The sequence below is a fragment of the Rhinatrema bivittatum genome, chromosome 3 (assembly GCF_901001135.1).
Source record: "Rhinatrema bivittatum chromosome 3, aRhiBiv1.1, whole genome shotgun sequence".
In the NCBI taxonomy this organism is placed as follows: Eukaryota; Metazoa; Chordata; class Amphibia; order Gymnophiona; family Rhinatrematidae; genus Rhinatrema; species Rhinatrema bivittatum.
Window position 1 is genome coordinate 6,259,143 of NC_042617.1, and position 27,147 is coordinate 6,286,289.

Here is a 27,147-nt window from a genome sequence, read left to right on the forward strand (position 1 = left end):
GACTGCAGGGTTTGCCCCACCTCCATCTGCTGGAGACAGAGAAATCCTGAAGGGATGCAGGAGGCTCACCAGTTTAGTGAGGGTACCTTTCAAGTTTTTCTCTGTCTCCATCTGCTGGAAGGGAGGCATAACGCATGGTCTGGACGGATCCGGGTGCGTACAGGGAATTGCTTTTACTTTACCCATCATCACTGCAGACGGATCAGCAACTCCCCAGAGAGCAGGGGAAGGGGAGTGGTGATGAGAAGAGAACAAGCGGTGGATAAAGGCCATGGGGGGTGCCAGGTGTAAACTAGCAGCCTGCAATCTCCCCTGAAACAAAACCAGGGCAGCACCAGAAGGACGGCCAGCATCCAGCAAGGCCATGGGACACAGGCGGCCAGATGTTTGAGTAGCAGGCTCATTCATTTTGACAGCTGTTTAGACTGTTAGAAAGCTTGGTGCGATGACAGGATTAGGTAGGCGGTCCCGGAGGTTGGATCTAGTAAGCCCAGGGTGGGAAGAGCACAAAACCGGTCTTAACAGGGACAGATATTGTACAAGCAGTCAGATCTCCTTCCACTGCCAGGAGCACTGTGGACACACAAACAACAGGGCAGACTGGCTGAGCCAGCAGGGCCGGATCTGCCTTCACCTGCTAACTTGCTGCGTTTGTTACGGTAGACGTTGGCAGTTTCAGAACGTCTCAGACCTGGTGAGCACAGTGGGGAGCTTGAGAGGCATCCCTGGCTGAGGGAAGATGATCTGATCACCCCAGATTTCTGCCCTCGGCCTCCACTGCTCCCCCATGACCCCGGCTCACCCCTCCGTCTCAGCCATCACATCTCAGCTACAGCAGAGCACCCTAGAGTTTCTTACTTAATGTCCAAGATGATTGCTCCTTCCACCAAAATAAGGCTTGCAAGCACACAGTTATTGTTCACCCAGCATCAATGGTAATTTTATTAAATAAAAAGATGCAGAGTCCAGAGCAGCAGCAGCCTCCACCTTCCAGTCTGAAGGAAATTCAAGAAGATTGCAGGTTAGCCGCCAGCACTGAGCAGTGTGCAGCCGACACCCCGCCACCTTAGCTGGCAGCAACTGACTGGCAGCCCTCTTCCTGACAACTAATGATCGCCCCCCCGCCAGCCGGGAGGCTGCGGCAGACCCGCACATGGCTGTTACTGTTATTAAAGCCTCCAGCTGTTCCACTACCGCGGGCCCAGGAGTCCCGAGGGCGCCAAACGTCTTCACTGCTCCCCGCTCTGGATGAGTCTGTAGAACGACGACTCCGGGTTGTTGCAGAGCACTCTGGGAGAGTCCAGCTCCACTGCTCTCCCGGCCTCCATCACCAGCACCCTGTCCGAGTCCATGACGGTGTTCAGCCTGCACGCAGAGATGCACGGGTTAGGAGGCCGTATGAGCAAAGGGCGCTCTTTCTGTTCCCACTTCCTGCCTCAGGCCTGCTCCCTCCTCCTCACCTCCCAACCATCCATACACATCCCTAGCCGGAGCTTAGGATGCCGAGCCCGCCCGACTTCAAACGGCGCTGATCAGCCGCCACCACCATGTAACTATTAGGATTTTATTATTATTGTGTTTTAAGGTTTTGTGCCTTGGAGCCACCTCCAGAGACAGCGGGGGAGAAAAGGGTGGGACAAGATCTCACAAGTCCCCTGGGACCGGGTATTCATCCAGGCCACTTGGACCCGTTTACCTGACAGTCCCGGGACACATGTCTGGGGAAGATAGGTAGACATCTTGAGTCGTAGCCAAACTTTCATTAAAATAACGCAGCTCGCAATGTTTCAGGCAAGGAACATTACTTTATTTGCATGTATTTACATGTATTGTCAAGGGTAAAACACCTACTCCTGGGGGAATTCTGCGCAGAAAAATTTAAAATTCTGTGCAAAAAAACCAAAATTCTGCAAACTTTATATTGGTCACAATTTACATGGCAGTCGTTAAGTAATCAGAAAACAAAGGAGAGAGGAGAGTAAACCCACTCTATACTTCCAACATACAATTTTCAAAAAGATTTTTATGTCACAATTAAATACCCAACAAATGACAATATCATAAAGATGTTTGCTCTCGTGATAATGTAATCTGCAGCCTCTCACCTCGCAGTGGGCCGCAGGCTGTAATCAGCCTTTAGAGCTTCTTATTTATAATCATTTATTGTCATTTATTCAATCTAATTCTATGAATATATAAACTTTCACCGCTTTCTTAGAACTGACGTTCTTTGAATATTGAATTCAAAAATAGAATACTTAGCCGTTAATATTTTCAATCAGGCAGCTACACTGCGGTGAAAGTTTATATATTCATAGAATTAGATTGAATAAATGACAATAAATGATTATAAATAAGAAGCTCTAAAGGCTGATTACAGCCTGCGGCCCATTGCGAGGTGAGAGGCTGCAGATTACATTATCACGAGAGCAAACATCTTTATGATATTGTCATTTGTTGGGTATTTAATTGTGACATAAAAATCTTTTTGAAAATTGTATGTTGGAAGTATAGAGTGGGTTTACTCTCCTCTCTCCTTTGTTTTGTGATCACTTGGAGAGGTAGCTGCTTCGTTAGTGTTTTGATTATCAGTCTTTAAGTAATTACATTTTAAATTAACACAGAAAAAGGTTATTACTTGGAGGTGCAGAATTTTAAATATTTTGAGCAGAATTTCCCTAGAAATTCACTGTAAGAGTGTCCCTTCCACTCGCTCTCCCTACTCCCCTGGCCACTTTGCCCTCTCAGGCCCCAGCTCCTCCACCTGCCAGTACCTCTCCCCTCCACCTCTAGGCTCAACCCCTTCTACTCTATCACCACTCTCAGAGTTTGACCCCGTTCTCAGTACTGCCCCTCACATGGGCTCCCTCTGTCCCTCCCTCTCTCATACACATGCTCCCTCTCTCTAATACACACACACACATCCCCTCACACAGGCTCCCTCACTCTCTCACACACACCCCCCCTCATACAGGCTCCCTCACTCTCTCACACACACACACACCCCCCCTCATACAGGCTCCCTCACTCTCTCACACACACACACACATCCCCTCATACAGGCTCCCTCTCTCTTGCATACACACCCATACAAGCTCCCTTTCTCTCTTACCATACACCTTCACACAGGCTGCCTATGTCTCTCTCACACACACTCCTTCACACAGGCTCTGTCTCACACATACACAATCCCTTCACACAGGCTAGCACCCTCACATACACACGACCCCTTTTTCATACACACGAGCTCCCAGTCTCTCACACACATACACATTCCCTCATACAGGCTCCCTCACTCTCTCACACACACATCCCCTCATACAAGGCCCTCTCTCTTGCATACACACCCACACAAACTCCCTTTCTCTCTCACACATACATCCTCACACAGGCTACCTATGTCTCTCTCTCACGCACCCCTTCACACAGGCTCTCTCTCACACATACACAATCCCTTCACACAGGCTAGCACCCTCACATACACACAATCCCTTTTTCATACACACGAGCTCCCAGTCTCTCACACACATACACACTCCCTCATACAGGCTCCCTCACTCTCTCACACACACATCCCCTCATACAAGGCCCTCTCTCTTGCATACACACCCACACAAGCTCCCTTTCTCTCTCACACATACATCCTCACACAGGCTACCTATGTCTCTCTCTCACGCACCCCTTCACACAGGCTCTCTCTCACACATACACAATCCCTTCACACAGGCTAGCACCCTCACATACACAAGACCCCTTTTTCATACACATGAACTCCCAATCTCTCACACACATACACACTCCTTCACAATCTCCTCATATAGGCTCCCTCTCTCTGAAACCCACACTCAAGCATCCCCCCACCCCGCTCTCTCACCTCCCATGCTCTCACACACCCTCCCCCTCTCCTCTCACACACACACACACACACACACTCTTTCTCTCTCACCGGGGCCTTTATCTTCGCTGCGAGTGGAGCACACTCCGTTCGCAGCACATAGGGGCCTTCTTCTTCGCGCACTCCGTTCGTGGCATACCGAGGTCTCCTCTGCTATGTTCTGTGCAGAATTTGGCAATTCTGTGTAGGGGGGGATTCTGTGCATATTCTGCGCTCTGCAGTAGCACAGAATTCCCCCAGGACTCATCACCGTGCGATAGCACTGCTAGCAGGCATTTGCCAGACGATTAACTCTTAGCACTGCTTGGTAAATTGCCCCCTCAGAGTGTGAGCCCTCTGGGGACAGGGAAATACCTGCGGTAGCTGAATGTAATCTGCTCTAAGTGCCCGAAAGGCGGAATATAGATACAAAATTAACATGGCGTGGCCCCCGGTCTGAGGGCCGTTCCCTCCCACTCCATCACATCCCTTCTTACTCGTTTCTCCCCTTTATCACTTTGGTTGCCCTTCTCTGTACCTTTTCTGTGTCCTCTATGTCTTTTACCAGAGCTGCACACACAGTACGCAAGGTGCGCTCGGCTTTATGATGTGCTCTCCCTTTTGCTCTGCTCCTTTCCTAGTAATTCCTAACATTCCAGTTGCCTTTTTGGCCGCCGCACACCGAGCTGAAGATTTCAAGGTATCGTTCACACAGACTGCCAGCTCCTTTTCCCAACACAGAGCCCAGCATCGTGCACCAGCATTGGGATCACTTTTCCCTACGGGCATTAAATCGCAGCTGCCATTCAGCTGCCCGGTCTCCCAGACTCACAAGGTCCATCTGCAGCTCCTCACCGTCCACTGCTGTTTTTACAACTTTGAATCATTTTTTTGTTCCCTGCAAGTCTGGTCACCTCACTCACTGTTCCCTTTCCCAGATCCTTTATGAACATTGCTAAATAGCACCGGTCCCAGTGCCGACCCCTGAGGCACTCCACTAATGACCCCTCTCTCTCTCCCGCTAATCTCACGCTCTGGTTCCGGTCTTTTATCCACATCAGCACACTGCCTCCCATCCCAGGACTTTTTAATTTCCTGAGGAGTCTCTCAGGACGGACTTTCTCAAATGCCTTCTGAAAATCCAAATTCACTATGGGGTAGATTTTAAAAGAAGTGCAAGCAAGGGGGTGCACAATTGTAAACCTTGTGCATGCCGAGCCGCGCTGCCTTCCCCCGTTCCCTTCCCCTAACCTTCCCCCCTCCCAAATATTTAATTTACCTTTTGCGCCAGCCGACTGCCGGCGCATGATCCCAAGCACAGCGGCAAATGGCGCCTGTGCCCGGAGCCTCTAACCCCGCCCCCACCCCACCCACTCCGCCCACACCCCGCTCCCTTCCCGCCCCTTTAGTAAAACCCCGGGACTTACACGCATCCTAGGGCTTTACGCAGTTCGTCGGGCCTTTTGAAAATAGGCCCGACGCGCGTAACCCTTTAAAAATCCGGCCCTATATTAGCCAGCTCACCTTTCTCCGTATCTTTATTTACACCTTCCAAAAAAATCTAGTAAATTGGAAAGTCAAGATTTCCCTTTGCAAAATCCATGTTGACTCTTCCCCATTAAACTAGGTCTATTTATGTGGTCAGTATGTTTTTTTTTAAAGATCAGCTTCGATCATTTTGCCCAGCACCAATGTCAAGCTCACCGACCTACAGGATCTCAGCTCACCCCTGGAGCCCTTTTTAAAAACTGGCATCACACTGGCCACCCTTCAGTCTTCTGGTACTGTGCCTGTTATAAACGATCGATTGCAAATCCCCAGAAACAGCGCTGCAATTCCATTTTAGAGTTCCTTCAGAACTCTGGGGTGAATACCATCTGGGCCGGGTGATTTGTTATGCTTTAGTCTGTCAATTCGAGCTAATACATCCTCCAGTTTCCCAGTGATTCCATCTAGTCACTCAGAGCCATCCCCATCAAAAAATGTATCTGGTGTGCGTATGACCATGCCATCCTCCTCAGTAAAGACAGAGGCAAAGATTTCATTTAATTTTTCTGCTATCTCCTTGTTCACCCCTTGGTTATTAGCAGCCTAAATGACTCCCTCTCAGGTTCTTTGCTTTGAATGTACTTGAAAAACTTTGTATTACATAATTTTACCTCTATGGGAAGCTTCTTTTCAAATTCTCTCTTTGCATGTTTAATTACATTTTTATAACTAACTTTCCAGTGCTTATGATCTTCCTTATTTGGATCTGCTTTCCATGTTTTGAATAATGCGTTTTTGGCTTTAATTGACTCTTTCAACTTACTATTAAACCTGACAGCAGTCATTTGGTTTTCCTTCTACTTTTTTAATGCATGGAATACATTTTGTCTGGGTGTCAAGGATGACCACCCAGACAAAATGTATTGCATGCCTTCTGCAAGTTTTTAAATCTTGTGACTTTTTTTAGTTTTTTTTCTCTAATTTCCTCATTGTATCATAGTCTTCCTTTTTAAAGTTAAATGCTACTGCAGTAGTTTTCCTTAGCCCTCCAGTGATTATGTCAAATTTAATTATATTATGATCACTGTTGCCAAACAGATTCACCACTTTTCTCTCTTATACTAGATTCTGTGTGTCACTAAAAACGAGATCTGATGTGGCTCCTCCTCTGGTTGGTTCCATGATCAAACTACTGCAAGAAGCAGTTATTGATGGCATCTAGGAACTTTACCAACCTTGTAAGACCTGATGTGACATTTACCCAGTTAATACTTAGGTAATTGAAGACTCCCATTATTATTGGTTTACCCATTTTCTTGGCTAGTCTGATCTCTGTTAGCATTTTGTAGTCTGTGGTAATATATCCCCAGTACTATACTCTTTCCCTGTACCCTTGGAATTTCTATCCATAAGGATTCCAGAGTGCAGTCCGTTTCCTCCAAAACTTTTATTCTGCTTGCCTCTATGCCATCCTTGACATAATGCCATCTCTCCACCAATTTTATCTGCCCTATCATGTCGATATAATTTGTACCCTGTATCATTGATTTCCTCCTTCCACCAGGTCTCTGAGGTGTCTATATCGTCCTCATTCTGAAGACTGGATAAAGAGTTACTGCTAAGAGCAGAGGACAAATTAACAGGTAGTGCTTGGTCGTAATCCCAGTCCTGTCACTGACAGATATATCTGCGACTGTGGGCAAGGCCAGATTTAGACAGAGGCGACATAGGCATCTGCCTTGGACATCAAATTCTGAAGGTGCCCAAAAACTGGGACTTCCCCTGCTGGCCTTTGATTTCCAGGGAGCAAACTCCCCATCCTCTCCCTATGGGGGCCATTATCTTAAATCCAGCCCTAAATGTGGGATGAGTCATTTTATCTCCCTATGCCTAAGAACTAATCTCAGCTGAAAGCTGATGAGTTGTTATCCACCCCTGAGGTGGCTGCACCCTATTTTAGAAGTGTTAGAATTGATAGTTTAATTTGGGTCCTATTGGGATGAAAAGTGCTAATTATTCTTCATATAATCAGAGATGATTTTGAACTCCAGCTGTTCATTTTTTTTTGTAGTGTGCGCTGAAATTGGCGGATTTCCCTGTGCCCTGCAAGCTTTTGGTCTGATGCCATGGGTGCTGCTGCCCTCTGCTGTGCGCACAGGGAAGCGAAGCTTGCATTCCCACCTTTCATGTGAATGTTACAGGAAGGAAGACAGGGTCTTACTGGGCCATCAAAACAGACTGCAGGAATCGGGGGATGAAGCAAGTGGAGAGGAGAGGCACTTACTCCCAGCTGGAGTCCACAGCTCTGTATAGGGGGGCAGGCTTTAATTCCAGACATACGGAGAGTGCCTGCCAGACCCAGGGGCAAGGACCAGTGCTGGGTGGGAGGGCAGCTGTCTCAGCGAGGCCCCCGTGAGCCTGTACCAGTAGACACATGATCAGAATCTGCGTATAAGACAAAGACTACCAGCATCACTGACATCTCTAGCTCCCTGGAATCAGGTGCACTGCTAAACCTCTCAGCGCTCCGTCCTCTGTGCTGCTACTACAAGGTCCCTAGGAAGAGCAGAGCAAGAATCCCCAGGGCCCCAGCAGTGCTTGAGGACTTCAGGGCGGTCTAGGTACCGACCTGTGAGCGATGGTGAGCACTGTCTTCTCTGCAAAGCGCTCACGAATTGTCTGCTGGAGCAGGTGGTCTGTCTTCTGGTCCACGCTGGCCGTGGCTTCATCAATGCAAAGAAGCTGCAATGGGAGGAGGCAACATTTGTAAGAGGTGGGAGAGAGAGGAGGGAAGGAACAAGTGTGAGAGCTGAGAGAGACAGGAAGGGAGAGAGGGGAAAGGGAGGAGGAAAAAGGAACAAGTGTGAGAGCTGAGAGAGACAGGAAGGAAGGAGGAAAGAGGAACAAGTGTGAGAGCTGAGAGAGACAGGAAGGGAGAGAGGGAAAGGAGGAGGAAAGAGGAACAAGTGTGAGAGCTGAGAGAGACAGGAAGGGAGAGGGGGGAAAGGGAGGAGGAAAGAGGAACAAGTGTGAGAGCTGAGAGAGACAGGAAGGGAGAGGGGGGAAAGGGAGGAGGAAAAAGGAACACGTGTGAGAGCTGAGAGAGACAGGAAGGGAGAGAGGGGAAAGGGAGGAGGAAAGAGGAACAAGTGTGAGAGCTGAGAGAGACAGGAAGGGAGAGGGGGGAAAGGGAGGAGGAAAAAGGAACAAGTGTGAGAGCTGAGAGAGACAGGAAGGGAGAGGGGGGAAAGGGAGGAGGAAAAAGGAACACGTGTGAGAGCTGAGAGAGACAGGAAGGGAGAGAGGGAAAAAGGAGGAGGAAAAAGGAACACGTGTGAGAGCTGAGAGAGATAGGAAGGGAGAGAGGGGAAAGGGAGGAGGAAAAGGAACATGTGTGAAAGGTGGGAGAAGTAGGAAGAGAGGAGGGAGGGTCAAGAAGGAGCAAGTGTGAGAGGAAGAGAGGGAGAAAGAGCACAAGTATGAGAGCTGGGAGAGGCAGGAAGAAAGAGTAGGAGGGACAACATGGAGTAAGTGTGAGAGTTGGGAGAGATAAAAACTGAAGACGAGAGAAAGATCTAGGTGTCATAGTGGATAACACATTGAAATCGTCGGCTCAGCGTGCTGCGGCAGTCAAAAAAGCAAACAGAATGTTAGGAATTATTAGGAAGGGAATGGTGAATAAAACAGAAAATGTCATAATGCCTCTGTATCGCTCCATGGTGAGACCGCACCTTGAATACTGTGTACAATTCTGGTCGCCTGCATCTCAAAAAAGATATAAGTTGTGATGGAGAAGGTACAGAGAAGGGCGACCAAAATGATAAAGGGGCTGGAACAGCTCCCCTATGAGGAAAGACTAAAGAGGTTGGGACTTTTCAGCTTGGAGAAGAGACGACTGAGGGGGGATATGATAGAGGTGTTTAAGATCATGAGAGGTCTAGAACGGGTAGATGTGACTCGGTTATTTACTCTTTCGGATAATAGAAAGACTAGGGGACACTCCATGAAGTTAGCATGGGGCACATTTAAAACTAATCGGAGAAAGTTCTTTTTTACTCAACGCACAATTAAACTCTGGAATTTGTTGCCAGAGGATGTGGTTAGTGCAGTTAGTATAGCTGTGTTTAAAAAAGGATTGGATAAGTTCCTGGAGGAGAAGTCCATTACCTGCTATTAATCAAGTTTACTTAAGGAATAGCCACTGCTATTAATTGCATCAGTAGCATGGGATCTTCTTAGTGTTTGGGTAATTGCCAGGTTCTTATGGCCTGGATTGGCCTCTGTTGGAAACAGGATGCTGGGCATGATGGACCCTTGGTCTGACCCAGTATGGCATTTCTTATGTTCTTTAGGGGGAAATACAAGAAAAAAGTAATACAGTGAAAGAGAGATAAATATCAAAATGGTCAATCTAGTCTGCCCAAGCCTTCTGTTAGAAATAGCAACTGCCGCTCCCTGCAGGTTACCCCCATGCCTTCTGTTAAGGGAAGTAACTGCCGCTCCCTGCAGGTTACCCCCATGCCTTCTGTTAAGGGAAGTAACTGCCGCTCCCCTGCAGGTTACCCCCATGCCTTCTGTTAAGGGCAGTAACTGCCGCTCCCCTGCAGGTTACCCCCCATGCCTTCTGTTAAGGGCAGTAACTGCCGCTCCCCTGCAGGTTACCCCCATGCCTTCTGTTAAGGGCAGTAACTGCCGCTCCCTGCAGGTTACCCCCATGCCTTCTGTTAAGGGCAGTAACTGCCGCTCCCCTGCAGGTTACCCCCATGCCTTCTGTTAAGGGCAGTAACTGCCGCTCCCCTGCAGGTTACCCCATGCCTTCTGTTAAGGGTAGTAACTGCCGCTCCCTGCAGGTTACCCCCATGCCTTCTGTTAAGGGCAGTAACTGCCGCTCCCCTGCAGGTTACCCCCATGCCTTCTGTTAAGGGCAGTAACTGCCGCTCCCCTGCAGGTTACCCCCATGCCTTCTGTTAAGGGCAGTAACTGCTGCTCTGTGCAGGTTACCCCCATGCCTTCTGTTAAGGGCAGTAACTGCTGCTCCTCGCAGGTTACCCCCATGCCTTCTGTTAAGGGCAGTAACTGCTGCTCTGTGCAGGTTACCCCCATGCCTTCTGTTAAGGGCAGTAACTGCCGCTCCCCTGCAGGTTACCCCCATGCCTTCTGTTAAGGGCAGTAACTGCCGCTCCCCTGCAGGTTACCCCCATGCCTTCTGTTAAGGGTAGTAACTGCTGCTCTGTGCAGGTTACCCTCATGCCTTCTGTTAAGGGTAGTAACTGCTGCTCTGTGCAGGTTACCCCCATGCCTTCTGTTAAGGGTAGTAACTGCTGCTCTGTGCAGGTTACCCCCATGCCTTCTGTTAAGGGTAGTAACTGCTGCTCCATACAGGTTACCCCCATGCCTTCTGTTAAGGGTAGTAACTGCTGCTCCATACAGGTTACCCCCATGCCTTCTGTTAAGGGCAGTAACTGCTGCTCTGTGCAGGTTACCCCCATGCCTTCTGTTAAGGGCAGTAACTGCTGCTCCTCGCAGGTTACCCCCATGCCTTCTGTTAAGGGCAGTAACTGCTGCTCTGTGCAGGTTACCCCCATGCCTTCTGTTAAGGGCAGTAACTGCCGCTCCCCTGCAGGTTACCCCCCATGCCTTCTGTTAAGGGCAGTAACTGCCGCTCCCCTGCAGGTTACCCCCATGCCTTCTGTTAAGGGTAGTAACTGCTGCTCTGTGCAGGTTACCCCCATGCCTTCTGTTAAGGGTAGTAACTGCTGCTCTGTGCAGGTTACCCCCATGCCTTCTGTTAAGGGTAGTAACTGCTGCTCTGTGCAGGTTACCCCCATGCCTTCTGTTAAGGGTAGTAACTGCTGCTCCATACAGGTTACCCCCATGCCTTCTGTTAAGGGCAGTAACTGCCGCTCCCCTGCAGGTTACCCCATGCCTTCTGTTAAGGGCAGTAACTGCTGCTCCGTGCAGGTTACCCCATGCCTTCTGTTAAGGGTAGTAACTGCTGCTCTGTGCAGGTTACCCCATGCCTTCTGTTAAGGGTAGTAACTGCTGCTCTGTGCAGGTTACCCCCATGCCTTCTGTTAAGGGCAGTAACTGCCGCTCCTTGCAGGTTACCCCCATGCCTTCTGTTAAGGGCAGTAACTGCTGCTCCGTGCAGGTTACCCCATGCCTTCTGTTAAGGGCAGTAACTGCTGCTCCGTGCAGGTTACCCCATGCCTTCTGTTAAGGGCAGTAACTGCTGCTCCGTGCAGGTTACCCCATGCCTTCTGTTAAGGGTAGTAACTGCTGCTCTGTGCAGGTTACCCCCATGCCTTCTGTTAAGGGTAGTAACTGCTGCTCTGTGCAGGTTACCCCCATGCCTTCTGTTAAGGGTAGTAACTGCCGCTCCGTGCAGGTTACCCCATGCCTTCTGTTAAGGGTAGTAACTGCTGCTCCGTGCAGGTTACCCCATGCCTTCTGTTAAGGGCAGTAACTGCTGCTCTGTGCAGGTTACCCCCATGCCTTCTGTTAAGGGTAGTAACTGCCGCTCCGTGCAGGTTACCCCATGACTTCTGTTAAGGGTAGTAACTGCCGCTCTGTGCAGGTTACCTCCATGCCTTCTGTTAAGGGTAGTAACTGCTGCTCTGTGCAGGTTACCCCCATGCCTTCTGCTAGTTGTCTGATACCGTAACTATTTAATCACATAATTTAACTCATGATTTCACCTGTTAGATGTACGTTATGCTGCTCTCATGCTTATTAAGTATGATGTAAACTAAGTTTCTTGATGTTGATTTGTAATTTGTAATAGTTTTTAAGTCTTGTTCTCTGCTTTATCTATTAATCTTACGAAGTTAGCCTTGTTATCTGTACCCACTTGTTCGATGTAATTTCCAACTTTGGTTCTATGTAAACCGACGCGATATGTACCAGTACATGAACATCGGTATATAAAAGCCTTTAAATAAAATAAATAAATAAATAAGACAGGGAGCAACAACTTGGAGATGCGAATGTAATATGCAAGTCTGAAGGGATGGAGGAATGAGTAAATTAACCCAGAACTAAAGCTGATAAGATGAAACAGACAGGGAAGGAACTATTTACAAGTCCTTTATCAGTGTATTAAGTAGTGTGGGGCAGCGGCGGCTGGCTCGGAAAGCGGGCATAGGGTATACATGGAGAAAAGCTGGGGAGATAGTTGAATGCCTGTCGGAAGAGCCAGGTCCTTTAATCGTTTCTTGAACATAGGTGAGTTTGGCTCTAATCGTGGAGTGGGAGGCACTGAGTTCCAAATTGTGGGTCCTGCAATGGAGAGCGCCCGATCTTTTGTGGCGTCGAGGAGTGCGAGTTTGGAAGGAGGTGTATGTATGGTCCCCTTTGTAGGCGGATCTGGTGGGTCTGTTAGAGGAGTGAAAGAGAGAAAATCTTCAGCCCTGCTTATCAATCTAAAAACGTCTGTGCAGAGATCTGAAAATCAAATCCACATGCACGGTTTCCCTCCCTCCCTCCGGGTACGAGTCCCTGTGCCGAGGGAGGCAGATCCCGGGTAAACGGGTTTGAAATGTTTCTCTTTATGAATTACTTTGGCAGCACCGAGAATATTTGGATCTGACAGAGCAGATGTCATGGGGGAGGAGCGAGGGAGGGGGCAGGTTTCCTCTGGCTCCACCTCCTGCCCCAGCACTTACCTTGCCCTGAGTGAGAAGGGCTCTGGCGAGGCACAGCAGCTGTCTCTGCCCCACGGAGAGGCTCCTCACTCTCTCCCCCACCTGGCAGTCCAGCCCACCTGCAAGAAGCCAGGAAGACCAGTCACAGCACTGGGATTACAGGGAGGCGGCTGGAACGAGTCTGGACGGTGTCCGGAGGATAAGAGAGGCGCTCAGGACATGAGCTGCCCGTCGCTGCACCCCGGCACTTACCCATCCGTGTGATCGCCTCCTTCAGGTGAACCTGCTCCAGCACCTGCTCCAGCTCCACGTCCACGTGCCGACCCCAAGGGTCCAGGTTCTCTCGGACCGAGCCACTGAAGAGGAACGGGTCCTGGGGGATGATGGCGAGTTTGGATCTGCAGAGAGAGAGAGAGAGAGAGAGAGAGAGAGAGAGAGAGAAAGTGAGAGCAGAAATGTCAGATGTGGGCAAGGCTGCTCAGCTAGGACAGGTAGAAAGGCAGGACTGGTTTAATAAGAGAATCATCCTTCATGGAGTCCTGCAAATAACAGGCAAGATTCATCAGGCTCAAAAGATGTAAAGAACTGCAAAGCAGGAAGGAGACTTGAAAGCAGAGCAAAACCTGGGTACAGAGCCTGAGGAAGGTGAGAGAAGGTGCAGGGGAGGGAGGGAGGGAGGGAGCAGAGCCTGAGGAAGGTGAGAGAAGGTGCAGGGGGAGGGAGTGAGGGAGCAGAGCCTGAGGAAGGTGAGAGAAGGTGCAGGAGGGAGGGAGGGAGGGAGCAGAGCCTGAGGAAGGTGACAGAAGGTGCAGGAGGGAGGGAGGGAGGGAGCAGAGCCTGAGGAAGGTGACAGAAGGTGCAGGGGGAGGGAGGGAGCAGAGCCTGAGGAAGGTGACAGAAGGTGCAGGAGGGAGGGAGGGAGGGAGCAGAGCCTGAGGAAGGTGAGAGAAGGTGCAGGAGGGAGGGAGGGAGGGAGCAGAGCCTGAGGAAGGTGACAGAAGGTGCAGGAGGGGGGGAGGGAGGGAGCAGAGCCTGAGGAAGGTGACAGAAGGTGCAGGAGGGGGAGGGAGGGAGCAAGAGCCTGAGGAAGGTGACAGAAGGTGCAGGGGGAGGGAGGGAGGGAGCAGAGCCTGAGGAAGGTGACAGAAGGTGCAGGAGGGAGGGAGGGAGGGAGCAGAGCCTGAGGAAGGTGATAGAAGGTGCAGGGGGAGGGAGGGAGGGAGCAGAGCCTGAGGAAGGTGACAGAAGGTGCAGGGGGAGGGAGGGAGGGAGCAGAGCCTGAGGAAGGTGACAGAAGGTGCAGGGGGAGGAGGGAGGGAGGGTGCAGAGCCTGAGGAAGGTGACAGAAGGTGCAGGGGGAGGGAGGGAGGGAGCAGAGCCTGAGGAAGGTGACAGAAGGTGCAGGGGGAGGGAGGGAGGGGAGCAGAGCCTGAGGAAGGTGACAGAAGGTGCAGGGGGAGGGGGAGGGGGGGGAGGGAGGGAGGGAGCAGAGCCTGAGGAAGGTGACAGAAGGTGCAGGGGAGGGAGGGAGGGAGCAGAGCCTGAGGAAGGTGGCAGAAGGTGCAGGGGGAGGGAGGGAGGGAGCAGAGCCTGAGGAAGGTGACAGAAGGTGCAGGGGGAGGGAGGGGAGGGGAGGAAGCAGAGCCTGAGGAAGGTGACAGAAGGTGCAGGGGGAGGGAGGGAGGGAGGGAGCAGAGCCTGAGGAAGGTGACAGAAGGTGCAGGGGGAGGGAGGGAGCAGAGCCTGAGGAAGGTGACAGAAGGTGCAGGGGGAGAGAGGGAGGGCGCAGAGCCTGAGGAAGGTGACAGAAGGTGCAGGAGGGGGGAGGGAGGGAGCAGAGCCTGAGGAAGGTGACAGAAGGTGCAGGGGGAGGGAGGGAGGGAGCAGAGCCTGCGGAAGGTGACAGAAGGTGCAGGAGGGAGGAGGGAGGGAGCAGAGCCTGAGGAAGGTGACAGAAGGTGCAGGGGGAGGGAGGGAGGGCGCGGAGCCTGAGGAAGGTGACAGAAGGTGCAGGGGGAGGGAGGGAGGGAGCAGAGCCTGAGGAAGGTGACAGAAGGTGCAGGAGGGAGGGAGGGAGGGAGCAGAGCCTGAGGAAGGTGACAGAAGGTGCAGGGGGAGGGAGGGAGGGAGGGAGCAGAGCCTGAGGAAGGTGACAGAAGGTGCAGGGGGGAGGGAGGGTGCAGAGCCTGAGGAAGGTGACAGAAGGTGCAGGGGGAGGGAGGGAGCAGAGCCTGAGGAAGGTGACAGAAGGTGCAGGATGGAGGAGGGAGGGTGCAGAGCCTGAGGAAGGTGACAGAAGGTGCAGGATGGAGGAGGGAGGGTGCAGAGCCTGAGGAAGGTGACAGAAGGTGCAGGAGGGGGGAGGGAGGGAGCAGAGCCTGAGGAAGGTGACAGAAGGTGCAGGAGGGGGGAGGGAGGGAGCAGAGCCTGAGGAAGGTGACAGAAGGTGCAGGAGGGAGGGAGGGAGGGAGCAGAGCCTGAGGAAGGTGACAGAAGGTGCAGGAGGGAGGGAGGGAGGGAGCAGAGCCTGAGGAAGGTGACAGAAGGTGCAGGAGGGAGGGAGGGAGGGAGCAGAGCCTGAGGAAGGTGACAGAAGGTGCAGGAGGGAGGGAGGGAGGGAAGCAGAGCCTGAGGAAGGGGACAGAAGGTGCAGGAGGGAGGGAGGGAGGGAGCAGAGCCTGAGGAAGGTGACAGAAGGTGCAGGAGGGAGGGAGGGAGGGAGGAGAGCCTGAGGAAGGTGACAGAAGGTTGCAGGAGGGAGGGAGGGAGGGAGCAGAGCCTGAGGAAGGTGACAGAAGGTGCAGGAGGGAGGGAGGGAGGGAGCAGAGCCTGAGGAAGGTGACAGAAGGTGCAGGAGGGAGGGAGGGAGGGAGCAGAGCCTGAGGAAGGTGACAGAAGGTGCAGGAGGGGGGAGGGAGGGAGCAGAGCCTGAGGAAGGTGACAGAAGGTGCAGGAGGGGGGAGGGAGGGAGCAGAGCCTGAGGAAGGTGACAGAAGGTGCAGGAGGGGGGGAGGGAGGGAGCAGAGCCTGAGGAAGGTGACAGAAGGTGCAGGAGGGGGGAGGGAGGGAGCAGAGCCTGAGGAAGGTGACAGAAGGTGCAGGAGGGGGGAGGGAGGGAGCAGAGCCTGAGGAAGGTGACAGAAGGTGCAGGAGGGGGGGAGGGAGGGAGCAGAGCCTGAGGAAGGTGACAGAAGGTGCAGGGGGAGGGAGGGAGGGAGGGAGCAGAGCCTGAGGAAGGTGACAGAAGGTGCAGGGGGAGGGAGGGAGGGAGCAGAGCCTGAGGAAGGTGACAGAAGGTGCAGGAGGGGGGGAGGGAGGGAGCAGAGCCTGAGGAAGGTGACAGAAGGTGCAGGGGGAGGGAGGGAGGGAGCAGAGCCTGAGGAAGGTGACAGAAGGTGCAGGAGGGGGGAGGGAGGGAGCAGAGCCTGAGGAAGGTGACAGAAGGTGCAGGAGGGGGGAGGGAGGGAGCCAGAGCCTGAGGAAGGTGACAGAAGGTGCAGGAGGGGGGAGGGAGGGAGCAGAGCCTGAGGAAGGTGACAGAAGGTGCAGGAGGGGGGGAGGGAGGGAGCAGAGCCTGAGGAAGGTGACAGAAGGTGCAGGAGGGGAGGGAGGGAGGGAGCAGAGCCTGAGGAAGGTGACAGAAGGTGCAGGGGGAGGGAGGGAGGGAGGGAGCAGAGCCTGAGGAAGGTGACAGAAGGTGCAGGGGGAGGGGAGGGAGGGAGCAGAGCCTGAGGAAGGTGACAGAAGGTGCAGGAGGGGGGGAGGGAGGGAGCAGAGCCTGAGGAAGGTGACAGAAGGTGCAGGAGGGAGGGAGGGAGGGAGCAGAGCCTGAGGAAGGTGACAGAAGGTGCAGGGGGAGGGAGGGAGGGAGGGAGCAGAGCCTGAGGAAGGTGACAGAAGGTGCAGGAGGGAGGGAGGGAGGGAGCAGAGCCTGAGGAAGGTGACAGAAGGTGCAGGGGGAGGGAGGGAGGGAGGGAGCAGAGCCTGAGGAAGGTGACAGATGGTGCAGGGGGAGGGAGGGAGGGAGCAGAGCCTGAGGAAGGTGACAGAAGGTGCAGGGGGAGGGAGGGAGGGAGCAGAGGCCTGAGGAAGGTGACAGAAGGTGCAGGGGGGGGGGAGGGAGGAGCAGAGCCTGAGGAAGGTGACAGAAGGTGCAGGAGGGAGGGAGGGAGGGAGCAGAGCCTGAGGAAGGTGACAGAAGGTGCAGGAGGGAGGGAGGGAGGGAGCAGAGCCTGAGGAAGGTGACAGAAGGTGCAGGAGGGAGGGAGGGAGGGAGCAGAGCCTGAGGAAGGTGACAGAAGGTGCAGGAGGGAGGGGGAGGGAGGGAGCAGAGCCTGAGGAAGGTGACAGAAGGTGCAGGAGGGGGGAGGGAGGGAGCAGAGCCTGAGGGAAGGTGACAGAAGGTGCAGGAGGGGGAGGGAGGGAGCAGAGCCTGAGGAAGGTGACAAGAAGGTGCAGGAGGGGGGAGGGAGGGAGAGAGCCTGAGGAAGGTGACAGAAGGTGCAGGAGGGGGGAGGGAGGGGAGCAGAGCCTGAGGAAGGTGACAGAAGGTGCAGGAGGGGGGGGGGAGGGAGGGAGCAGAGGCCTGAGGAAGGTGACAGAAGGTGCAGGAGGGGGGAGGGAGGGAGCAGAGCCTGAGGAAGGTGACAGAAGGTGCAGGAGGGGAGGGAGGGGAGGGAGCAGAGCCTGAGGAAGGTGACAGAAGGTGCAGGAGGGAGGGAGGGAGGGAGCAGAGGCCGGAGGAAGGTGACAGAAGGTGCAGGAGGGGGGGAGGGAGGGAGCAGAGCCTGAGGAAGGTGGACAGAAGGTGCAGGAGGGGGGAGGGAGGGAGCAGAGCCTGAGGAAGGTGACAGAAGGTGCAGGAGGGGGGGAGGGAGGGAGCAGAGCCTGAGGAAGGTGACAGAAGGTGCAGGAGGGGGGGGGGGGGAGCAGAGCCTGAGGAAGGTGACAGAAGGTGCAGGAGGGGGGAGGGAGGGAGCAGAGCCTGAGGAAGGTGACAGAAGGTGCAGGAGGGAGGGAGGGAGGGTGCAGAGCCTGAGGAAGGTGACAGAAGGTGCAGGAGGGAGGGGGAGGGAGGGAGCAGAGCCTGAGGAAGGTGACAGAAGGTGCAGGGGGAGGGAGGGAGGGAGGGAGCAGAGCCTGATGAAGGTTGACAGAAGGTTGCAGGGGGAGGGAGGGAGGGAGCTGGAGCCTGAGGAAGGTGACAGAAGGTGCAGGGGGGAGGGAGGGAGGGAGCAGAGCCTGAGGAAGGTGACAGAAGGTGCAGGAGGGGGGGAGGGAGGGAGCAGAGCCTGAGGAAGGTGACAGAAGGTGCAGGAGGGGGGAGGGAGGGAGCAGAGCCTGAGGAAGGTGACAGAAGGTGCAGGAGGGGGGAGGGAGGGAGCAGAGCCTGAGGAAGGTGACAGAAGGTGCAGGAGGGGGGGAGGGAGGGAGCAGAGCCTGAGGAAGGTGACAGAAGGTGCAGGAGGGAGGGAGGGAGGGAGCAGAGCCTGAGGAAGGTGACAGAAGGTGCAGGGGGGAGGGAGGGAGCAGAGCCTGAGGAAGGTGACAGAAGGTGCAGGGGGGAGGGAGGGAGGGAGCAGAGCCTGAGGAAGGTGACAGAAGGTGCAGGAGGGGGGAGGGAGGGAGCAGAGCCTGAGGAAGGTGACAGAAGGTGCAGGGGGAGGGAGGGAGGGAGCAGAGCCTGAGGAAGGTGACAGAAGGTGCAGGAGGGGGGAGGGAGGGAGCAGAGCCTGAGGAAGGTGACAGAAGGTGCAGGAGGGAGGGGAGGGAGGGAGCAGAGCCTGAGGAAGGTGACAGAAGGTGCAGGGGGAGGGAGGGAGGGAGGGAGCAGAGCCTGAGGAAGGTGACAGAAGGTGCAGGGGGAGGGAGGGAGGGAGGGAGCAGAGCCTGAGGAAGGTGACAGATGGTGCAGGGGGAGGGAGGGAGGGAGCAGAGCCTGAGGAAGGTGACAGAAGGTGCAGGGGGGGGAGGGAGGGAGGGAGGGAGCAGAGCCTGAGGAAGGTGACAGAAGGTGCAGGGGGGGGAGGAGGGAGGGAGGGAGGGAGCAGAGCCTGAGGAAGGTGACAGAAGGTGCAGGGGGAGGGAGGGAGGGAGCAGAGCCTGAGGAAGGTGACAGAAGGTGCAGGGGGAGGGAGGGAGGGAGCAGAGCCTGAGGAAGGTGACAGATGGTGCAGGGGGAGGGAGGGAGGGAGCAGAGCTTGAGGAAGGTGACAGAAGGTGCAGGGGGGGGGGGGGGGGAGGGAGGGAGCAGAGCCTGAGGAAGGTGACAGAAGGTGCAGGGGGGAGGGAGGGAGCAGAGCCTGAGGAAGGTGACAGAAGGTGCAGGGGGAGGGAGGGAGGGAGCAGAGCCTGAGGAAGGTGACAGAAGGTGCAGGAGGGAGGGAGGGAGGGAGCAGAGCCTGAGGAAGGTGACAGAAGGTGCAGGGGGGGGGAGGGAGGGAGGGAGGGAGGGAGCAGAGCCTGAGGAAAGTGACAGAAGGTGCAGGGGGAGGGAGTGTAATTAAATCATTCACCAGGTTGATGTGGCTGAAACAGGAAAGTGAGGTCAGACAGAAAAAAGTAAAAACAAAAAAAAGATGGAAAGAGAATTATGTCAAGTGCTGTTCCATTCCAAGGAGGCACTGAGCACTGCATGAAAAAGAGCTTCAGAGTGGTGAGGGGGATCTGTGGCATTTACACGTCCTCCAGTGCCTGCTCAGTGCGTCAGGGCAAGGTCCGTATCTAATGGCAGAGATGATAGTGAGAGAGATGTCAGAGCCCCACACGACGCCCGAGAACTCCCTGCACCAGCGCAAAGCTCAGCAAAAACCACACGCACGCCAACTCTTCTCAGCTACGGCCTCTCCCCGGGGACTGAGGAACCCCACGCCCCTCGCTCTACTACCTGAGCTTCTCCAGGGCGACCAGCCGGATATCCACGTTGTCGATAAGGATCTGCCCTCCGTTTAGTTCCATCATGCGGAACAGAGCCAGGAACATTGTGGATTTGCCGGATCCAGTTCGGCCCACGATGCCCACCTTCTCTCCAGGAGCGATGGTGAAGTTCACCCCATCCAGGGCATTGGGGAGTCCAGCTCGATAGGCCAGCCCGACATTTCTGAACTCCACATGACCCTCACTCGGCCAATCAGGAGCAACCTGCAAGAGGACATTTAACAGAGTTGGACACTCAGTCATCTTTCAAAATGATGCCAACCTCCTGCCCTGGGGCCAGCGCTCCCTCATTTTTTGTGGGCTCTGTGTGCCAAAATGTTTTTAATGAGGAAATATGTGCACAGTGCTCTTTGAAAGTCCATTCTATTTCCTTTTCCTGTACACGCTTCTTCCTGGACCAGGGTGTGCATGCGAGTACAAAAGCCTGTCCTCATCCAGTGCCTGTGTTGGTCATGCCCAGTGAAGATCATGGGGTGAGGATACTAGTGCACAGGCACCGTGCCAAACAAATGAAAAGGGTGCAGACTTAAATGTAAGTGAATACGAGAGAGTACTGCATGCATTCATTCTTCTCTTCTAACTGTAGCAGACCTTCTTCCAACACAGACAGCAAGAGGCCACCATCCGCCCAGCCATGTCGCCTGACCCTGTAAGGAAAGGGGTGGATCTACCAGGCCTACGAGATAGGATGTAACCTGTACTAGTGAGCTGTGTCTCCATGTTTCTCCCTGTCTCCTGTGCTGGGCATATTCCAGCACAATCAATCGTCTACAGGCCTGTAACCGTGCATACAATGCTGCACACCATCGCTCATCCAGAGCCCTGTAACAGTGCATCCAATGCTGCACACAATCGCCCGTCCAGAGCCCTATAAAAGAAAATTATTTCTTACCTGCTAATTTTCGTTCCTGTAGTACCACGGGATCAGTCCAGACAGTGGGTTATGTCCCCATTCCAGCAGAGGGAGTCAGAGGAAAACTTGAAGGGCACTCTCCCAGACACAGGTGCGCCCTCTGTGTTCCTTCAGTATTAAGAATATCAAAGCCAGAGGAAAAAACGGAGGATGGATCATGGAAAATCAAACAAGCAACTATAAACATGTATAAAATGTACAAAAACTTGAGTTGAACATCAAGAAGAACAACTTGCAAACTGAACCATTAAACAGTACAAAATAGTCTGAAATCTACTCAATAATCTGGAGGCTAATCCCAAAAACCCATGAAAAAGCTGAGGGTGGGCGTCTAGACTGATCCGTGGTACTACAGCAACAAAAATTAGCAGGTAAGGAATAATTTTCTTTTCCCTGTACGTACCCGGATCAGTCCAGACAGTGGGATGTACCAAAGCTTCCCTATGTAGGGTGGGCCCCAGATAGCCCTGCTCGAATGACCTGATTGCCAAACGAGCCAAAAACCAGAGGTTGTAGATTCAAACGATAATGACGGGCAAACGTGTGCAACAACTTCCAGGTAGCAACCCTGCAGATCTCTTGTGGAGAGACTGCTTGAGTTTCCGCCCAAGAGGTGGCTTGAGTCCGAAGGGAGTGAGCTTTAATGCCTTCCGGAGGATGCTTCCCGGCAGCAATATACGCTTCAGAAATGGCTGCCTTCAGCCAGCGAGCAATAGTAGTTTTGGGCGCTGGATTTCTCTTCCTGGGGCCTCTGTAGAGGACAAAGATGATCCGAAAGTCGGAAGTCATTGGTAAGTTGCAAGTAGCGAAGAAGAGTTCGTTTAACAACAAGCCGAAGTTCCTTGGAATCCTCGTCAGAAAAAGATGGAAGCTCAACTGATTGGTTCAGATGAAAAGCTGAGACCACCTTCGGCAGAAAAGGCAGCACTGCATTCAAAGATACTCCCGAGTCCAAGAAGCGGAGGAAAGGTTCTCTGCATGACAGCACTTGGATCTCCGAGATCCTGCGGGCAGAACAGATAGACACCAAGAAGACTGTCTTGAGAGTTAAATCTTTGAGTGTAGCTCGTCCAAGATCCGAAGAACCAAATTTAAGCTCCAGGAGGGACATAAGCGGCGAACCAGTGGATGTAGGTGCTTTACTCTCCTTAAAAAGCGGACTATGTCTGGATGAGATGAAAGAGGAGCCCCGTCCAGGAAATGGATGAGAGAACCAAGGGCATCTACCTGAACTCTCAGGGAATTGTAAGCCAAACCCTTCTCAAGGCCTCGCTGCAGAAAGGAGAGGATTTGGACTACAGAAGCGTTACGAGGCAATATGTGGATGGAATCACACCAGACCTCGAAAACTTTCCAGACCCGGACATAGGAAATGGAAGTGGAAGTCTTTCTGGCCCTCAGGAGTGTCGAGATAACCTGCTCTGGGTAGCCCCGTCTCCGTAATCTGCGCCTCTCAAAAACCAGGCCGCAAGACAGAAGCGATCTGCCTGGTCAAAAAATAGAGGACCCTGATGCAGCAGATACTGTATATGTGCCAATCGAAGAGGACCGTCCACCGCAAGGTTGACTAGGTCCGCAAACCATGGTCTCCGGGGCCACTCCGGTGCTTCTGAATTACTAGCCCCTGGTGAATTTCTATCCAAAGCACCTTGCCCACCAGGGGCCATGGTGGAAACACAGAGCAGAAGATGTGTCGGCCACGGGAGGACCAGAGCATCCATGCCTTCTGCTGACCAGTTACGGAGCCAGAGAAGATGTCTAGCAGAAACTGCAGATACCATAGATCTGGACAAGACGTGGAGAAGATCATATAAAGCATCCGCTCCATAAGCAATTACCGCTTCTAGACATTCTGCTTGCTGCACTTCCTCCGGAGGTAGATCTTGAGTGCCAAGTAGCTGTTGGACCCAACAGAGACCAGCACGCTGCATCAGGGAGCTACAGACTGTGGCTCTAACACCTAAGGCCGAAACTTCAAAAATCCTCTTAAGGTAAACCTCGAGTTTCCGATCCTGTAAGTCACGAAGGGCAGCTCCACCCATCACTGGAATAGTAGTTCTTTTAGTGACCGCCGAGACCGACGCATCAACTTTAGGAACCTTGAGAAGTTCCAAATACTCCTCAGGGAGAGGGTAGAGCTTGTCCATGGCTCTGCCAACCCTTGGACAATTGCAATAACATGGGATGAAAAGGAAAGGTGCTTGCTGGAGGGCGCAGCCCAGCAAGGACGGGGGTCACCTTTTTTAGTTCCCAAAGGGGTAACTGGAGACTCCTGAACGGGGTCCAACTCATCCCTTTGGAATAAACGCAGGACCCGCGGGTCATTGCCTTCCACCTGCACATAATCATCCAGCATATCTTGAATAGTATCTGGAAGTGGACAGGGATCCTGAGGAGGAGGATCAGGCTGAGGAACCACCCTAACCTGAGAGGTACCTTGAGAAGCTCCTGCAGAATAGAGGGGATCTGCAACCCTGGCAACTTTGGGAGGAGTAGGTCCAGGAGCTGGATGCTGCTGCTGCTCCAAACTGGCTAAGTAAGCCCTATGCAGAGATAAAATAAAATCTGCTGAGAAAATGGATGGGAGGGGTCCCGTGGTGGGGGCCGTCAGGGGGGCCCCCGAAGAAGTCTCCTCATCAGGGGGGTTCTCCGGAGTCAGTATTGGCGGAGAAAACACATTTAAATCCTCCAGGGGCTGCTGTGGAGAAGCCAGCACAGGAAACAAAATGGCCACCGCTCCCGCTTTAGACGGGAGAGGAGCCGGCCCGCCATCAATCCGTCGCGCTTGGGAGCGCGCTGAGGAACGCCCCGCTGGCCCCGAGGTACCCTCCCCTCCAGAGAGGCAACTCAAACAGAGACTGTAGCGGGAGAGCCGGGTCCCCGGTTCTCCACACGCCGAGCATCGCGAAGGTTGCGGCATGGGGGGAAGGGAAGGTAAACAAAAGTAAAACAACTTCCCCCGAAGGCTGTGAGGAGTGGGAAAGAGTGCGAACCTCTGCTCAGGTAAAAACAACAACAACGACCCAGCAAATGTCCAGTCTTTATTGCTTATTTTATTATATATATATATATATTTTTTTTTAATAAAGCAGAGGAATGCCGCGTCTCTGCATGTGCTGCCCTGAGGTAAACGGCTTCTCAAGGCAGCGGGTCGTTGTGGGGGGAGAGGTTGGACTACCAACGTGCACCCCAAACAGCCAAAATTAAATCTGTGAAGTGAAATATTACAGAAAACATTTAGCACCAGAATAAAACCAAATTAAACTAGACTGCTGCCGGTTCAGTCTGCAAGAATATTTACTGAGAAAGCCAGGAGAAAAACGAAAAGGTCTCCCAAACTTCCTCAGAATAAATATTTCGTTTACTTTTATTTATTTTTTATTTTTTTTATTTTAGAAATGATCCATCCAAGAGAGAGGAACAAAAATATTAGTGAAAGTAGAGATAAAAAGGAAAATTCAAACCCTGTAGAGAGACTAGTAGGGAACCGCAGGTTCTGTGACCGTCCTCTGCTGGAGTCAGAGCAATACTGAAGGGACGCAGAGGGCACACCAGATTATAGGAGAGCGCCCTTCAAGTTTTCCTCTGACTCCCTCTGCTGGAACAGGGACATAACCCACTGTCTGGACTGATCCGGGTACGTACAGGGAACCGTGCATACGATGCTGCACACCATCGCCCATCCAGAGCCCTGAAACCGTGCATACAATCACCCGTCCAGGGCCCTGTAACCATGCATACAATGCTGCACACCATCACCCGTCCAGAGCCCTGTAACCATGCATACAATGCTGCACACCATCGCCCGTCCAGAGCCCTGTAACCGTGCATACAATGCTGCACACCATTGCCCGTCCAGAGCCCTGTAACCGTGCATACAATGCTGCACACCATCGCCCGTCCAGAGCCCTGGAGCCGTGCACACAATGCTGCACACCATCGCCCGTCCAGAGCCCTGGAGCCGTGCATACAATGCTGCACACCATCGCCCGTCCAGAGCCCTGTAACCATGCATACAATGCTGCACACCATCGTCTGTCCAGAGCCCTGTAACCATGCACACCATCGCCCGACCAGAGCCCTGTAACCATGCATACAATGCTGCACACCATCGTCTGTCCAGAGCCCTGTAACCATGCACACCATCGCCCGTCCAGAGCCCTGTAACCATGCATACAATCGCCCGTCCAGAGCCCTGTAACCATGCATACAATGCTGCACACCATCTCCCGTCCAGAGCCCTGTAACCATGCATACAATCGCCTGTCCAGAGCCCTGTAACCATGCATACAATGCTGCACACCATCGCCCGTCCAGAGCCCTGAAACCATGCATACAATGCTGCACACCATCGCCCGTCCAGAGCCCTGAAACCATGCATACAATGCTGCACACCATCGCCCGTCCAGAGCCCTGAAACCGTGCATACAATGCTGCACACCATCGCCCGTCCAGAGCCCTGAAACCGTGCATACAATGCTGCACACCATCGCCCGTCCAGAGCCCTGTAACCGTGCATACAATGCTGCACACCATCGCCCGTCCAGAGCCCTGTAACCGTGCATACAATGCTGCACACCATCGCCCGTCCAGAGCCCTGAAACCATGCATACAATGCTGCACACCATCACCTGTCCAGAGCCCTGTAACCATGCACACCATCGCCCGTCCAGAGCCCTGTAACCGTGCATACAATGCTGCACACCATCGTGCATCCAGAGCCCTGTAACCATGCATACAATGCTGCACACCATCGTGCATCCAGAGCCCTGTAACCATGCATACAATGCTGCACACCATCGCCCATCCAGAGCCCTGTAACCATGCATACAATGCTGCACACCATCGCCCATCCAGAGCCCTGTAACCGTGCATACAATGCTGCACACCATCGCCCGTCCAGAGCCCTGTAACCATGCATACAATGCTGCACACCATCGCCCGTGCAGAGCCCTGTAACCATGCATACAATGCTGCACACCATCGCCCGTGCAGAGCCCTGTAACCGTGCATACAATGCTGCACACCATCGCTCGTGCAGAGCCCTGTAACCGTGCATACAATGCTGCACACCATCGCCCATGCAGAGCCCTGTAACCGTGCATACAATGCTGCTACACCATCGCCCGTGCAGAACCCTGTAACCGTGCATACAATGCTGCACACCATCGTCCATCCAGAGCCCTGTAACCGTGCATACAATGCTGCACACCATCGCCCGTCCAGAGCCCTGTAACCATGCATACAATACTGCACACCATCGCCCGTGCAGAGCCCTGTAACCATGCATACAATGCTGCACACCATCGCCCGTCCAGAGCCCTGTAAGCATGCACACCATCGCCCGTGCAGAGCCCTGTAACCGTGCATACAATGCTGCACACCATCGCCCGTGCAGAGCCCTGTAACCGTGCATACAATGCTGCACACCATCGCCCGTGCAGAGCCCTGTAACCGTGCATACAATGCTGCACACCATCGTGCGTCCAGAGCGCTGTAACCATGCGTACAATGCTGCACACTATCGTGCGTCCAGAGCGCTGAAACCATGCATACAATGCTGCACACCATCGTGCGTCCAGAGCGCTGAAACCATGCATACAATGCTGCACACCATCGCCCGTCCAGAGCCCTGAAACCATGCATACAATGCTGCACACCATCGCGCATCCAGAGCCCTGAAACCATGCATACAATGCTGCACACCATCGTCCGTCCAGAGCCCTGTAACCGTGCATACAATGCTGCACACCATCGCCCGTCCAGAGCCCTGTAACCGTGCATACAATGCTGCGCACCATCGCCCGTCCAGAGCCCTGTAACCGTGCATACAATGCTGTGCACCATCGCCCGTCCAGAGCCCTGTAACCGTGCATACAATCGCCCACACAGAGCCCTGTAACCGTGCATACAATCGCCCACACAGAGTCCTGTAACCGTGTATACAATGCTGCACACCATCGCCCGTCCAGAGCCCTGTAACCGTGCATACAATGCTGCACACCATCACCCGTCCAGAGCCCTGTAACCATGCATACCATCGCCCATCCAGAGCCCTGTAACCGTGCATACAATGCTGCACACCATCACCCGTCCAGAGCCCTGTAACCGTGCATACAATGCTGCACACCATCGCCCGTCCAGAGCCCTGTAACCGTGCATACAATGCTGCACACCATCACCCGTCCAGAGCCCTGTAACCGTGTATAAAATTCTCATTTTCTGTCCTTGCATGCTGTTAGAGAAGAGCTCTGAATCAGTTCTGTTTCCCCTGGAGGTACGAGGATCCCTGC

The 27,147-nt window shown here is 53.4% G+C and overlaps 1 protein-coding gene across 5 annotated transcripts in view; it reads right to left on the bottom strand.

The window, feature by feature from the left end:
* Positions 1-915: 915 nt before the first annotated feature.
* The window catches only part of LOC115086673 (multidrug resistance-associated protein 7-like), a 139,251-nt gene continuing 113,019 nt past the window's right edge, over positions 916-27,147 (bottom strand). For all 5 annotated transcript variants that reach the window (XM_029592858.1, XM_029592856.1, XM_029592857.1 and 2 more), the window contains 5 exons: positions 19,892-20,145; positions 13,258-13,403; positions 13,027-13,124; positions 7,992-8,104; positions 916-1,365 (listed from right to left, as the gene is read on the bottom strand). In XM_029592858.1, the coding sequence (XP_029448718.1) occupies positions 1,230-1,365; positions 7,992-8,104; positions 13,027-13,124; positions 13,258-13,403; positions 19,892-20,145 (747 nt within the window). In that variant the 3' untranslated portion in view covers positions 916-1,229. The remainder of the gene's footprint in view (positions 1,366-7,991; positions 8,105-13,026; positions 13,125-13,257; positions 13,404-19,891; positions 20,146-27,147) is intronic.